At 48.3% G+C, this 16,854-nt stretch overlaps 1 protein-coding gene across 1 annotated transcript in view; it reads left to right on the top strand.

The window, feature by feature from the left end:
- The window catches only part of LOC140406575 (laminin subunit alpha-4-like), a gene marked incomplete at its 3' end in the record, with an annotated part of 100,665 nt that overhangs the window by 10,353 nt on the left and 73,458 nt on the right, over nt 1–16,854 (top strand). The window contains exons 5-7 of the mRNA XM_072494575.1: nt 690–801; nt 8,959–9,123; nt 12,508–12,701. Of these exons, the coding sequence (XP_072350676.1) occupies nt 690–801; nt 8,959–9,123; nt 12,508–12,701 (471 nt within the window). The remainder of the gene's footprint in view (nt 1–689; nt 802–8,958; nt 9,124–12,507; nt 12,702–16,854) is intronic.

Here is a 16,854-nt window from a genome sequence, read left to right on the forward strand (position 1 = left end):
CACTGTTAGGTGTGGGCGACATGGCTGCACAGTGGGTAGCTCTGTTGCTTCACAGCTCCAGGGTCCCAGGTTCGATTCCCAGCTTGGGTCACAGTCTGTGTGGAGTCTGCAAATTCTTCCTGTGTCTGTGTGAGTTTCCTCCAGATGTTCTGGTTTCCTCCCACAAGTCGCGAAAGATGTGCTGTTAGGTGAATTAGAAATTCTGAATTCTCCCTCAGTGTATTCGAACAGGCACTGGAATGTGGCGACTAGGGGCTTTTCACAGTAACATCATTACAGTGTTAATGTCAGCCTACTTGTGACAATAAAAATTATTTTTATTATTATTATCATCAAAGTAGCCCTGTGTTGTATCTTCACCAGGTTGACACCTCATTTTTCGGTAAGCGTGATTCTGCTCTTGGCATGCCCTCCTGCACTCTTCATTGGCTTTTGCTTCATTTGATGTCCCATTTAAAGTTGACATTTTTAAAATTTTAGATAATATTTGTATTTTCCTTTATACTCTGGTCCTCCTGTTATGAGAAAGGAATTCTTCATAGATACAGCAATATAAATAATTTTAATTTTAGCATTCTCAGTGCCTAACCCTGACTCAAATTCTTACAATAATATGCCTTCTAATTAATGATTACTGAATGGAATTTATTCTATCACATTAACCTATCAATTAAATTTTATTATTTTAGGAAAACATAACTGTCATGAATGCACAGCTATTTGACGAGGAAACAACTAAAATCAGTGGCCGTGCCAACCAGATCAATGTACAGATTATTAAAATAGCCAATTTGGTCCAAGGTAAAAACCTAATTTATTTTATTTGAAAAGCAAGACTGAATTCATCTGGAATATAATTGAAGTAAAACTGTTGATCATTTTCATCATGTAACATGATTTGTATTCAGAATTGATTTATAGTTCATGTGGATTGCTGATTCCTGCTTTAATTATAGCTATTAATAGTCATTTGGTGGTGTGGAACATGAGTACTTCTGAATAAAGACGTTGGGCGTCATTCTCCGACCCCCCAGCGGGTCGGAGAATGGCCGTTGGCCGCCGTGAATCCCCCCCTCCCGCTGGTTGCCGAAGTCTCCGGTACTGGAGATTGGGCGGGGGCGGGAATCGGGCCGTGCCGGTTGGCGGGCCCACCCGCTCGATTCTCCACCCCGGATGGCCCGAAGTCCCGCCAATAAATTGCCTGTCCCGCCGGCGCAAATTAGAGTACCTATTTACCGGCAGGACAAGGCGGCGTGGGCGGGCTCCGGGGTCCTGGGGGGGGCGCAGGGCGATCTGACCCCGGGGTGCCCCCAGGGTGGCCTGGCCCGCGATCGGGGCCCACCGATCCGCGGGCGGGCCTGTGCCGTGGGGGCACTCTTTCCCTTCCGCCTCCCCAACGGCCTCCACCATGGCGGAGGCGGAAGAGATTCTCCCCACTGCACATGCGCGGGAAACTGTCAGCGGCCGCTGACGCTCCCGCGCATGCGCCGCCCCGACATGTCATTTCCACGCCAGCTGGCAGGGCAACAAAGGCCGTTTCTGCCAGCTGGCGGGGCGGAAATCCCTCTGGTGCCGGCCTAGCCCCTCAATGTTGGGGCTTGGCCCCCAAAGATGCAGAGCATTCCGCACCTTTGGGGCGGCATGATGCCCGTCTAATTGGCGCCGTTTTGGGCGCCAGTCGGCGGACATCGCGCCGTTTGGGGAGAATTTCGCCCATGGGGCAGGATTCTCCGGCACCCCACCGGGCCGGAGAATACCAGGGGGCAGCCTGAATCCCGTCCTGACGGCAGCTGCCAGATTCTCCGGCGCCAGTTTTTCGGCGGGGGCTGGAATCGCGCCGCACTGGTTGGGGGCCGTTGGCATCGGCCCCCCCCCCAGTGATTCTTCGGCTTGTGATGGGCCAAGTGGCCGCCCATTTTCGGTGGGTCCCACCGGCGTGAAATACACAAGGTCCTTACCGGAGGGACTTGGCTCTGTGTGCGGCCTGCGGAGTCCTCGAGGCGGCACGGGGGGATCTGGCCCTGGGGGGGGGGGGGGGGGCCACGGTGGCCTGGCCCGCGATCGAGGCCCACTGGCGGGCATGTGCCATGGGGGCGCTCTTTCCCTCCGGGCCGGCCGGTGTAATGGTCTGCCATGGCAGCGCGGAGAAGAACCGCCCTGCGCATGCGCTGGGATGACGCCAGCACACGCTGGCGCTCCCACGCATGCCACAACTCTCGCCGGCCGGCGGAGGCCCTTTGGCGGCAGTTGGTGCAACAACAACCCTGCCGGCGCCAGCCTAGCCCCTGAAGGTGCGGAGGATTCCGCACCTTCTGGGCGGCCCAACACCGGAGTGGTTCACGCCACTCCTCGGCGCCGGTACGGCCCGCCTGCTGGTTTGGGGAGAATCCCGCCCATGTTGTCGAAGCTTTTTCTCATGCACTCATCAGGATAATTCGCAAGAATACCAAATGCCAATACAAATTGTCCTGAAGAGTACAAGAGAAAATGTTTTGGCAACATGTCTTTTTTCAGAAATAGTCAAATTCTATAGCTATGAACTAAATAGTTCCACCTTGTCAGTTTATGCATGTGTGTTTGCAATTTCTTTCCTGGTATTCACAGTGGAATAGTTTCAACTCTTGCAGCAGCAGTTAAAACTTTTATAGAACATACAACAATGCAGCACAGGCCCTTCGGCCCATGATGTTGTGCCAACCATTTATCCTCATCCAAGATCAACCTAACCTACACCCCTTCAATTTACTGCTGTCCATGTGCCTGTCCAAGAGTCACGAATGGCTCTGACTCCACCACCTCTGCTGGCAGTGCATTCCACACACCCACCACTCTCTGTGTAAAGAACCTACCTCTGACATCTCCCCTATACCTTCCTCCAATCACCTTAAAATTATGTCCCCTCATGACAGCCATCTCGGCCCAGGGGAAAAGTCTCTGGCTATCCACTCTATCTATGCCTCTCATCACCTTGTACACCTCTATCAAGTCACCTCTCTTCCTTCTTCACCCAGTGAGAAAAGCCCGAGCTCCCTCAACCTTTCTTCATAAAACATGCCCTCCAGTCCAGGCAGCATCCTTGTAAATCTCCTCTGCACCCTCTCCAAAGCATCCACATCCTTCCTATAATGAGGCGATCAGAAGTGGACACAATATTCTGTGTGGCCTAACCAGGGTTAGAACAAAGAAAAGTACAGCACAGGAACAGGCCCTCCAAGCCTGTTCCGACCATGCTGCCCGTCTAAACTAAAATCTTCTACACTTTCTGGGTCCGTATCCCTCTATTCCCATACTATTCATGTGTTTGTCAAGATGCCCCTTAAATCTCACTATCGTCCCTGCTTCCACCACCTCCTCCGGCAGCGAGTTCCAGGCACCCACTACTCACTGTGTGAAAAGCTTGCCTCGTACATTTCCTCTAAGCCTTGCCCCTCACACCTTAAACCTATGCCCCCTAGTAATTGACCCCTCTACCCTGGGAAAAAGCCTCTATCCACTCTGTCTGTGCCTCTCATAATTTTGTAGACCTCTATCAGGTCGCCTCTCAACCTCCGTCGTTCCAGTGGGAACAAACCGAGTTTATTCAACCGTTCCTTTATAAAGCTTTTTGTAAAGCTGCAGCAAAACCTCATGGCTCTTAAACTCAATCGCCCTGTTAATGAAAGTCAACACACCATAGGCCTTCTTAACAACCCTATCAACGTGGGTAGCAACTTTGAGAGATCTATGTACGTGGACCCCAAGATCCCTCTGTTCCTCCACACTTCCAAGAATCCTGGCTTTAACCCTGTATTCAGCATTCAAATTCGACTTTGCAAAATGAATCACCTCACATTTATTTACGTTGAATTCCATCTGCCACTTCTCAGCCCAGCTCTGCATCCTGTCAATGTCTTGTTGTAACTTGCAACAGCCCTCAACACTATCTACAACTCCACCAACCTTTGTGTCATCGGCAAACTTACTAACCCACCCTTCCACTTCCTCATCCAAGTCATTTATAAAAATAGAGGCCCCAGAATAGATTCCTGCGGGACACCACTGGTCACCAACCTCCAGGCGGAATACTTTCCATCCACTACCACTTGCTGTCTTCTTTCGGCTAGCCAATTCTGTATCCAGACAGCCACATGTTTCTGTTTCCCATGTCCCCTGACTTTCTGAATGAGCCAAGCATGGGGAACCATAACAAATGCCTTACTGAAATCCATATACACCACATCCACTGCCCGACCTTCATCAATGTGTCTCGTCACATCCTCAAAGAATTCAATGAGGCTTGTGAGGCATGACCTGCCCCTCACAAAGCCTTGCTGACTATCTTTAATCAAACTGATTTTCACAATAATCATAAATTCTATCTCTCAGAATCCTTTCCAGTATTTTGCTCACCACAAACTAAGACTGACTGGTCTGTAATTCCCAGAGATTTTCCTTTTCCCTTTCTTGAACAGGGGAACAACATTCGCCTCCCTATAATCATCCGGTACTACTCCAGTGGAGAGTGAGGATGCAAAGATCATCGCCAACGGCACAGCAATCTCTTCCCTCACTTCCCGTAGTGACCTTGGGTATAATCCCGTCTGGCTCAGGGGACTTATCTATCCTAATGCTTTTCAAAATTTCGAGCACATCCTCCTTCTTAATATCAACCTGTTTGAGTCTATTAATCTGGTTCACGCTGTTCTCATGAGCAACAAGGTCCCTCTCTCGTGAATACTGAAGCAAAATATTCATTTAGGGCCTCTCCTACCTCCTCAGACGATAGGCACAAGTTCCCTTCACTATGCCTGATCGGCCCTACTCTCACTCTGACCATCCTCTTATTTTTCACACAAGTGTAGAACGCCTTGGAGCTTTCCCTAATCCTTCCCGCCAGGGCTTTTTTATGCACCATTCTCACTCTCCTAAGTCCATTTTTGAGTTCCTTCCTGTCTGCCTTGTAACCCTCTAGAGCCGTGCCAGGTCCTTGCTTCCTCAACCTTACGTAAGCTTACTACTTCCTCTTGACTAGAAACCACTGTTCTTGTCATATAAGGCTCCTTCAGCTTGTCATTCTTTCCTTGTCTCAGTGAGACAAAACTATCCAGCACTCGCAGCAAGTGCTCCTTAAACAACTCCCACATTACTGTTGTGCATTTCCCTGAGAACAACTATTCCCAATTTATGCTCCTCAGCTGCCACTGAGACATCTGACACCTGGCCTGGTTCGTTGCCAAGCACCAAATTCAATATGGCCTTCCCCCTAGTTGGCTTATCAACATATTGAGTCAGGAATCTTTCCTGTACACATCTGACAAAATCTGCTCCATCCAAACCATTTGCACTAAGGAGGTTCCAATCAATATTAGGGATGTTGAAGTCACCCATGACAACAACTCTGTTACTTCTGCACTTTTCCAAGATCTGCTGTCCAATCTGTTCCTCCATCTCTCTGCTTCTATTGGGGGGGACTATAGAAAATTTCCAATAAAGTGACTGCTCCTTTCTTGTTTCTGACTTCTACCCATATTGAATTAGTAGACAACCCTTCCGCGACTACCTCCTTTTCTGCAGCTGTGATGCACTCTCTAATTAACAGTGCCACTCCCCCTCCTCTTTTACCTCCCTCTCTATTCTTCTTAAAACATTAAAACATCCAAACCCCGGAACATCTAACAACCATTCCTGTCCCTGTGAAATCCATGGTTTACTAAAGCAGTTGAAACACTTGTCAAGAGGAAGAAGGAGGTTTATGTAAAGATGAGACGTGAATGGGTCTCATTCAGTTAGGGCGCTCGAGAGTTACAAGTTAGCTAAGGAGGACCTAAAGAGAGAGCTAAGAAGAGCCAAGAGGGAACATGAGAAGTCTTTGGCAGGTAGGATCAAGGATAACCCTAAAGCTTTCTATAGATATGTCAGGAATAAAAGAATGATTAGGGTCAGAGTAGGGCCAGTCAAGGACAGTAGTGGGAAGTTGTGCGTGGAGTCCGAGGAGATAGGAGAGATACTAAATGAATATTTTTCGTCAGTATTCACACAGGAAAAGGAAAATGTTGTCGAGGAGAATACTGAGATACAGGCTACTAGACTAGAAGGGCTTGAGGTTCATAAGGAGGAGGTGTTAGCAATTCTGGAAAGTGTGAAAATAGATATGTCCCCTGGGTCGGATGGGATTTATCCTAGGATTCTCTGGGAAGCTAGGGAGGAGATTGCTGAGCCTTTGGCTTTGATCTTTAAGTCATCTTTGTCTACAGGAATAGTGCCAGAAGACTGGAGGATAGCAAATGTTGTCCCCTTGTTCAAGAAGGGGAATAAAGACAACCCCGGGAACTATAGACCAGTGAGCCTTACTTCTGTTGTGGGCAAAGTCTTGGTAAGGTTTATAAGAGATAGGATGTATAATCATCTGGAAAGGAATAATTTGATTAGAGATAGTCAACACGGTTTTGTGAAGGGTAGGTCATGCCTCACAAACCTTATTGAGTTCTTTGAGAAGGTGACCAAACAGGTGGATGAGAGTAAAGCAGTTGATGTGGTGTATATGGATTTCAGTAAAGCGTTTGATAAGGTTCCCCATGGTAGGCTATTGCAGAAAATACGGAGGCATGGGATTCAGGGTGATTTAGCAGTTTGGATCAGACATTGGCTAGCTGGAAGAAGACAAAGGGTGGTGGTTGATGGGAAATGTTCAGACTGGAGTCCAGTTATTAATGGTGTACCACAAGGATCTGTTTTGGGGCCACTGCTATTTGTCATTTTTATAAATGACCTGGAGGAGGGCGTAGATGGATGGGTGAGTAAATTTGTAGATAACACTAAAGTCGGTGGAGTTGTGGACAGTGCGGAAGGATGTTACAAGTTACAGACGGACATAGATAAGCTGCAGCGCTGGGCTGAGAGGTGGCAAATGGAGTTTAATGCAGAAAAGTGTGATGTGATTCATTTTGGAAGGAATAACAGGAAGACAGAGTACTGGGCTACTGGTAAGATTCTTCAGAGTGTGGATGAGCAGAGAGATCTCGGTGTCCATGTACATAGATCCCTGAAAGTTGCCACCCAGGTTGAGAGGGTTGTTAAGAAGGCGTACAGTGTGTTAGCTTTTATTGGTTAAGGGATTAAGTTTTGGAGCCATGAGGTCATGTTGCAGCTGTACAAAGCTCTGGTGCAGCTGCATTTGGAGTATTGCGTGCAATTCTGGTCGCCACATTATAGGAAGGATGTGGAAGCATTGGAAAGGGTGCAGAGGAGATTTACCAGAATGTTGCCTGTTATGGAGGGAAGATCTTATGAGGGAAGGCTGAGGGACTTGAGGCTGTTTTTGTTAGAGAGAAGAAGGTTAAGAGGTGACTTAATTGAGGCATACAAGATGATCAGAGGATTAGATAGGGTGGACAGTGAGAGCCTTTTTCCTCGGATGGTGATGTCTAGCATGAGGGGACATAGCTTTAAATTGAGGGGAGATAGATATAGGTCAGATGTCGGAGGTAGGTTCTTTACTCAGAGTGTAGTAAGAGCGTGGAATGTCCTGCCTGCAACAGTAGTGGACTCGCCAACATTAAGGGCATTCAAATGGTCATTGGATCGACATATGGACGATAAGGGAATAGTGTAGATGGGCTTTAGAGTGGTTTCACAGGTCGGCGCAACATCAAGGGTCGAAGGGCCTGTACTGCGCTGTAATGCTCTTAAGTTCATCTCCCTTAATCCTGACACACCTTGCATTGAAACAGACACACTTAAACCCATCCCACTGAGTGCAACTTTGCCCTATCCGTCCTCACAGACTCGCTGCATACTATTTCTGCCCATTCAACAGCTACCCTATCCTCAGATCCGTCTCCCACCACTATCTGTCCACAATTAGTCACTTTTTCAGGTCCTGGGATGTTTCTCTCCGGGCTAGCCCACACTTAGAATTTTTCCATCACTGGGTAGTTGAGCTTGCTGGCCAGACCGGCTCCTCAGAGATCGGGCCACCATTTTGAAAGGATGCCCCGATCTCTAAGTGAGCTTGAAGTTCCTCCACATGCCCCACCCATGGGCAGTGTCACCCCCCCCTACACACATGGTCATCCCCCCCCAAGTGAGGACACCCCGTTATTGGATCACTGAGGGCCCCCTTTTCAGGTCTTCCCCCGCCCACTTTCCGGACCCCCCTTACAAGATATCACCCTTCACCCCCCCCACCCTTCATACACCCCATTCTTCCTTTCATAGTCGCTGTCTGACACTGGGACCTTGGATGTTGGCAGTTCTCCTGCCAGCCTGGCAGTACCACTCAAGCACCTTAGCAGTGCCAGGGTGGCAGTGTCAAGGGGCCAGCCTGGCACTGCCAAGATACCTGGATGCCATGATGAGAGCCAGGGGGCCACCCTGTTCTGTCCCTGGCCACCTAGGAGCCTCCAATGGCCTGGGAGACCCCCAGGCGCCCTGATGCCTGGTCCACATTTGTGTAGACCAGTACTAATCGGCGCCCGCATGACTTCTCACTGGGGAGCCGCTTAGATCACCGGAGGCCATTAGATCAGATTTCCATCTTACTAATGGGATGAGATGCAGTTTGCCTTTAATTGACCTCAATTAGCTTCGTACCACATCTAGGCGGGTTCTAGGTCCCACCAACGGGAGTCGACCGATTAGTTCGCAAGCTGCTTGACACCAGGCACGGTTCCCGGCATGGGCCCTTCCCACAATCTAACCGGCTCGTACAGATCCTCACCAGGTGCAAGCAGTCGTTAGATCGCACCCTGAACCTTATAATCATTTGAAATGATTGAGCCGACAGTTTCATCTGAAAATTAAATTGTACCACAACATTGTGATGTAAAATGACAAGAGATCAAAAGATCAACCTTGGAATCTATGCCACCTATAATTAGCCATATCACATTGCAGGACACTTAAACTTAGCCACTTGACTTTTCTGATAACCTTTATATTTAGACTTTTGATAAGATATAATCTCATTCCGTTGTGCAGATATTGTTGAAGGCCTAAATAAATACGGAACAGAAGAAGAATTGGCAGCTGAGGAAATCAACAAAGTCTTCCATGAGGTGAAGAAAATGTTGGAGGAGATGAGAAATCGGAACTTTTCTGACCAGAAGCCACTCACTGAAGAAGAAAGAGCAAAAGCCCAGAGTTGTATGTTTTATTGATTTGGATTTATTGTCACGTATACCGAGGTACAGTGAAAAGTATTGTTCTGCGTACAGTTGAGACAGATAGTTCCACATATGAAAAAACATAGGGCATACATAAATACACAATGTAAATACATAGACACAGGCATCAGGTGAGCATATGGAGTGTAGTACTACTCAGTAGAGAAGATGCGTAGAGAGATCAGTTCAGTTCAGTCCATAAGAGAGTCATTCAGGAGTCTGGTAACAGCAGGAAGCAGCTGTTCTTGAACCTGGTTGTGCGTGTTCTCAGACTTTTGTATCTCCTACCTGATGGAAGAAGTTGGAAGAGAGAATAACACAGGTGGGAGGGGTCTTTGATTATGCTGCCCGCTTTCCCAAGGCAGCGGGAGGTATAGACAGAGTCAATGGCTGGGAGGCGGGTTCGCAGGGATGGGCTGGGCTGTGTTCATGATTCTCTGTAGTTTATTACAGCCTTGGGCCGAGCTGTTGCCATACCAGGCTGTGATGCAGCCCAATAGGATGCTTTCTATAGTGCATCTGCAAATATTGGTAAGATTCAATGTGGACATGCCGAATTTCCTTAGTTTCCTGAGGAAGTATAGGCGCGGTTGTGCTTTCTTGCTCGTAGCTTCGACATGGGTGGACCAGGACAGATTGTTGGTGATGTGTACACCTAGGAATTTGAAGCTATCAACCATCTCCACCTCGGCACCATTGATGCAGATAGAGGTGTGTATGATACTTCAGTTCCTGTAGTCAATGACCAGCTCCTTAGTTTTGCTGACGTTGAGTGAGAGATTGTTGCCATTACACCATGCCAGTAGGTTGTCTTTGTCCCTCCTGTACTCTGACTCATTGGTGTTCGCGATCCAATCCACTATGGTCATGACATCAGCAAACTTGTAGATGGAGTTGGAGCCAAATTTTACCACATCGTGTGTATATGGAGTATAGTAGGGGGCTAAGTATACAGTCTTGTGGGGCCCCAGTATCGAGGACTATCATGGAGGAGCTGTTGTTGCACTGATTGTGGTCCATGGGGCAGGAAGTTGAGGATCCAGTTGCAGAGGGAGGAGCCAAGTCCTAGGTTTTGGAGTTTTGATATAAGCTATTGTGGTCCATGGATCAGGAGTTGAGGATCCAGTTGCAGAGGGAGGAGCCACGTCCTAGGTTTTGAAGTTTTGATATGTGCTTGGCTAGGATTATAGTGTTGAAGATGGAGCAGTAGCCAATGAATAGGACTCCTTGTTGTCAAGAGGCTCCAGGGATGAGTGTATGGCCAGGGTGATAGCATCTGCTGTGGACCGGTTGTGGCAATATGCAAATTGCAATGTATCAAGGCATTCTGGGAAAATGGAATTGATGTCTCTCTCATGACCAACCTCTCGAAGCACTTCATTACGATTGATCAGAGGGACCGGACGTTAGCCGTTGAGGCATGTTGCCTGGTTCTTATTTTGCACAGGTATGATGATGGTCTTCTTGAGGCAGGTGGGAACCTCAGAGTAGGGAGAGGTTGAAGGTACACCCATCATTTAGTCTGCGCAGGATATAACTGCAGAACTAGGGACCCCGTCAGGACCTGTTGCTTTCCGAGGATTCACTTTCAAGAAGGCCGATCTGATTTTGGAAGCAGTGACGCTGGGTATGGGTGTTTCCAAGGCTGCTGAGGCAATTGACAACGGTTTGATGATTTCCTGCTCAAACCAGCATAAAATGTATTAACTTCGATTAACCAGGGGCTGGTTTAGCACACTGGGCTAAATCGCTGGCTTTTAAAGCAGACCAAGGCAGGCCAGCAGCACGGTTCAATTCCTGTACCAGCCTCCCCGAACAAGCGCCAGAATGTGGCGACTAGGGGCTTTTCACAGTAACTTCATTGAAGCCTACTTGTGACAATAAGTGATTTTCATTTCATTTCATTTCAACGAAGAGGGGTGCGCTGCTGCTGGAGATTCTACTCGGATTTGCTTTGTAGCCTGTTATGTTGTTTAAGCCTGCCACAACCGACGAGAGTGTATGCTGTTAGTCTGTGACTCTAGCGTAGTGTGGTATTGTCTCTTGGCATCCCTGATGGTTTTGCGGAGGTCGTACCTGGATTTCTTGTATAGGTCAGGATCGCCTGTCTTGAACACTCAGACCTAGCCTTCAGTAGGGAGTCAATCTTCCGAATAAACCATGGTTTCCGGTTTCCGGTACTACCTTCTATGACACGCAATCTTCTACACAGTTGCTGATGAAGCCTGTGGCGGTGGTGGCATTACTCTTGTAGGTTGGCTGCTGAGTTCTTGAATATGGACCAGTCCACTGACTCCAAGCAGTCACGTAGGAGCTCTTCTGTGGCCTCGGACGAGCATTGCGCAACCTCCGTAACCAGATTCTCACGCTTAAGTTTCTGCTTGTATGCCAGGAGGAGCATTGTCTTATGGTCCAACTTTCCAAAGTGCGGTCAGGGGATGGATCAATAGGCACCCTTGATGTTTGGGTAGCAGTGGGTGAGGATGTTGGTTCCCCTGGTGGGACAGGAGATAGGTTGGTGGAACTTTGACAGTACACTCTTGCTGTTGGCCTGGTTGGTCCCCTTCCACATTGAACAAGGCCTCCAGGTATTCTGTTTCACTGTTATTTATAGAGGTGTACAGTTCATCAAGTGCCTTCTTCACTTCTGCCTGGGATGGCATGTAGACTACGATGATAATAGCAGAAGTGAACTCCTGGGGAAGGTACTATGGGTGGCACTTTGCAGTCAGGTATTCCAGGTCCTGGGAGCAGTAGTTCGCTAGGGTTGCCACGTCCGAGCCCAGGAGGAGTTGATTAAGAGGCAAACAGCTACACCCTTTGCTTTGCCCATTGACGCAGTGCGGTCCATCTGGAGTATTGAACTGTCAGGTTGTATACCACGGTCCAATAAGGCAAGGGTGAGCCATGTCTCCGTGAAACAGAACACAAAGCGGTCCCTCACTTCCCTCTGAAAGGTAAGTCTAGCGCTAAGCTCGTCCAGCACATTACTGGTTCACATTAATGTTATCTTTTTAACACTGAGAAAGAAACATACATTCAAAGGTATGGTAATAACTGAACACCACGTTGTGTGAAATACATGAAAGTTCCCATCCTTTCATGTGAGTAGACAAACACCTTTCGTAATTGTAACTTCAATCCAGAGAATCCTTTTAGTTTTCAATTTTGTACATGCAAGTGCAGTACTTAAAGGGCTACAATAGAGAATAGTCCTTAGACTATTTTTAGCTGATCCATAAATGTTTGTTTCATTCTCCAGTTCCGTCACTCTGCTCCAGTTCCTCCTATTTTCCCAATTAATGCATGTTTGGGCATTTCATAACACCAGTCTGGAGATGTTCAATATTTAATTACTTTTCAGTGTTGGATCATGTTCGTGGTCTCCAGGGTTTGCTGATGGAAAACAATGACTCGATTCGTAGAATACAGGACAATATTACTGTTTACAATACCAACGTCTCAGACCTGAAGGAGGCACTTGAAGATGTGATCAAGATTGTTCAACAAACAGAGGAGAAGAACAGAGAAAACGTTAATGGATACAAAAGAAAAGAGGTGAATCTAATACAGTAATGCTTCAGTCCAAACATTGAATACTAGCTCTCCACTTTGTTACATATTACAAAATGCAAAATGTAAATCTGCCTGTTGAGACCATGGGCAGGATTCTCCACCCCGTGATGCCGGAAATGCGGAAAGCGATTGGGTGGAGAGTTGGCATCTGCCAAAAAACGAGGTTCATGCCCAGCTTTGGACCGGACGCCATGGTCTTGGGGCCCGCTGATGTCGAGAATGCAATCTGTGCCCACTCCGGCATGCAAAGCTGGCATTTGCATGTGTTTGCATATGATTACCGGGTCCAATACAGTATTCTCCGGGCATTCCTGGGCTCCCCTGTGCTGAGTCTGTCATCAACTGCACAGTATGCCCCAAGCCTTGGAACCACACATTTTTGGCACAATTTCTTGCACTTGAAGGCAGTTGAACTCCTCCAACTCCTTCTGCAGGCGATGGAAAGTTGCTGATACCCCCTCCTGTAGATCCTAGTTCTGTGCCTGCATCTCTTGCATCATTGGGATCATTCTTTCCGGAAGCATGATACCTGTCTGGACTACAGCTAACTCTTGGGATCAGGCAGCCCTCTGACTGCCTGCCTTGGGAGTTCCTACCTCCACCTGATGTGCCACAGCATGTGTGACGTACATACCAGAAAATGTCCCAGGAGACTTTTCACTAAAATGCCCCACCGAGCTGATGGTCTCAGGGATGGTGGAGGGTGTAGGGGAGTGCAGTGCCGAAGAGTCACCATCGTCTCCGGACTGGGCTTGCGCTGAGGGCGCTGGTGCCCACAGGGGCCAGATACACCAGATGGTGATCCTGCAAGGCGAACAACAGGACACTTTGAGATCTTGGGAAGGAGTGGTGTTGGAAGAGGGGTAACTCACTTGCTATGGGACATCGGTATGCATTAGGGGCTCACTTGGTTTACCCGTGCTGCCCAACGCCAGGAAGATAGCCCTCTCGACCACCTTCTCGGCTAACTCCATCACCCTTCTGCTCAGCGGCGGATAGCACCCTTAGGACAGCAGTCCCCCTCTGATCTTCTCATGCTCCCTTCTGTCATGGGCAATATTCTCCTGGGGGACAGGAATGAACATTGTGAGAGATTTGGGCACAGGTTACACAGGGGTCTCCAGCTGGCGGCATGCGCGTGCAAGTTACCTGGCCAAAGAGGACAGTACAAGTGTTGGGGTTTGGTGCAGGGTGGGATTTGAGGGGGATGCCAGCAGATGTTTTTTAATAATAATCTTTATTAGTGTCACAGGTAGGCTTACATTAACACTGCAATGAAGTTATTGTGAAAATCCCCTAGTCGCCACATTTTGGCGCCTGTCCGGGTACGCAGAGGGAGAATTCAGCATGTTCAATTCACCAACAAGCGCATCTTTTCGGGACTTGTGGGACTTGTTTGGCATCTAAGGGGAGGATGCGCACTGAGAGCTGCGACTGGTGACAGGGGCACAGAGGTGCTGACTCACTCTGACTGATCTAAGGAAGTCGTTCATATTCTTTTGGCACTATAGACTGGACCGCCTGGTGAGGCCCATGGCACTCACGGCCTCGTCTACCTTCACGCAGGCCCAGTTTACATCTGCAGGCGGTAGCCTCCTGCCCACTCTGGGTAAGAGAGTGTCCCACCTCTCCTCCAACGCATCTTCCCAGAGTGCTGTTAGATACAGGGTCATCGTCGGGAACAACACCTCTATTCCCACCGAGAACAGACTGTTATTTTTTTTAGTTACATCGTACCCGTAGTCTCTCAAACAGAGAATTCCGCTCAATATTTATTTTTCAACTTCCAGGGTGGCCATCAGAGGAAAAGCAAAAAAATATCGAGGGTCGGTTGTTCAGAGTATGAACATTTACTATATATTATTTGAAAACGTTTCTGTGCCTATGATGAGGGTGGTGGTGCATAGAAAATATAGGACTGAGGTCACATTGAGCCATTTTTATATCATATCTACATATATTCCAACTGATGAAGTTAAAGACTTTGAGATAAATTTACCAATTCTGTGCTCTTCGGTAAATTTATCCTCATTTACCAAAATATTAATTGATTTAAATTTAATCTATTCATTTTCCATCTACTTTCATTTTATGTCTAAAAAAATTATATTTTAGAAAATATGAATGATCTCATAGCGAAGTTATTGAATGCATCTGAAAGTTAAAATAACATAGTTTAAATGACTCACTCATTGATACACCCTGAATATTGATGACCACTTAAACTCATCTAAGGCACGAGGAGAGATATAAACAAAATTAAAGAAAATCCCTGGTGTTCAATGAGCCAGTATTTTGATACAGATATGGGATGAGCAATATACTCACCTGTCCTTTTCATTTCTGATTCTACCTATAATTCAGGAGCCAGTTTTATTGTGTTGCAAATGACTTTTGATGAAAGCTTGTATTACAGATAGGAGATAAGGGAATAGTGTAGATGGGCTTTAGAGTGGTTTCACAGGTCGGCGCAACATCGAGGGCCGAAGGGCCTGTACCGCGCTGTAATGTTCTCATGTTCTATGTTCTAGGAGAGGCAAATTGTACCTTCTTCCTCTCACCAACTGTCTGTAAGCAAGTGAGCCCCTAATGTACAGTGATGTCCCTATAGTAAGTGAATTAGTTTGAAAGTATGCTGTGCCATATTTCCTGAACCTTCAGTATGTCTGATCCAATTTACTTATACCTCGCAAAAATGTGTTATGGTTAACTTAGAAGGTTAGATTATTCACATTCAAAAACTATGGGAGGTGTATTCCCAATGTCCCACTCCACTATACACATCGTACGGGGTGGGATTCAAACCTCCCGTCTGGTCGGAGAATCGCCAGGGGGTAGCGTGGTTCCCGCCTCCTGCTCCGACGCCGGCTGCCGAATTCTCCGCCACCGTTTTTTGGGCGGGGTCAGGGATCGCGCCGCGCCAGTTGGGGGCCATTGGCAGCGCGCCCCCCAAGCCCCCCCCCCCCGGCGATTCTCCGGGCCCAATGGGCCGAGCAGCCGCCCGTTCTCAGCCAGTCCCGCCGGCGTGGATTAGACAAGGTCCATACCGGCAGGACCTTGGAGGGCGGCATGGAGGGCTTGGAGGGCGGCTTGCGGAGTCCTCAGAGGGGGCGAGGGGGTATCCGGCCCCTGGGCTGGCCTGGCCCGCGATCGGGGCCCACCAATCTGCGGGCGGCCTCTGTGAGACTCCACGATGGCCGGCGCGGAAAAGAAACCCCCTGCGCATGCGGCAGAACACGCTCTTGCGCATGCGCTAACTCGTGCTGGCCGGCGGAGGCCCTTAGGCGCCAGTTGGTGCGGCGGCAACCACTCCAGAGCCGGCCTAGCCCCCGGAAGTGTGGAGGATTCCGAACCTTCTGGGCAGCCCGACGCCGGAGTGGTTCACACCACCCTTTGGTGCCAGTACGGCCCACCCCGCCGATTGCGGGAAAATCCCGGCCCTTAAGAGAGGTAGAGAAAAGAAAGTTGTACAACTCGGGATAGCAACAGTACAAGAATCACATCAATTAATATTAGTTCACGTGATTATCATAGCCCAGAGTCAGCGTGCAATGAGGAGTTATTCTGCACAGGAGTCAAATTCAGCTGGTTTAATATCAGGGTTCTCTTTAGTGGCCCTGATACCACAAGGTGAAGTTTTTTTTAAAAATATGTTTTTATTAAGAATTTTTCAACAATATTTTCCACCTTACAATCAAACCCCCCCCCTGTAACAAAGAAAAGAAAGAGAACTCGCGTGGCAAGCCATGAACATGGCAAGTCAATAAGATACAGAACTTTGTACATTGGAATCTTCCCGTACATGTCAGTTTCCGGATCATTCATGTGTTTTCTTGCTCAAATGCCCCCCAGAGGAACCACCCTTCCCCCCCCCCCCTCCCTCCCCTCCTCCCCCCCTCCCCCCCCCCCCCCACGAACGATGTCCCCCCCTCCCCCCCTCCCCCCTGGGTTGCTGCTTCTGCTGTCCGACCTTCATCTAACGCTCCGCGAGATAGTCTAGGAACGGTTGCCACCGCCTGTAGCACCCCTGTGCAGACCCTCTCAAGGCAAACTTTATCCTCTCCAACTTTATGAACCCAGCCATATCATTTATCCAGGCCTCCACGCTGGGGGCTTCGCCTCCTTCCACATTAGC

Source organism: Scyliorhinus torazame, unplaced genomic scaffold, assembly GCF_047496885.1.
Source record: "Scyliorhinus torazame isolate Kashiwa2021f unplaced genomic scaffold, sScyTor2.1 scaffold_662, whole genome shotgun sequence".
Taxonomy (NCBI): domain Eukaryota; kingdom Metazoa; phylum Chordata; class Chondrichthyes; order Carcharhiniformes; family Scyliorhinidae; genus Scyliorhinus; species Scyliorhinus torazame.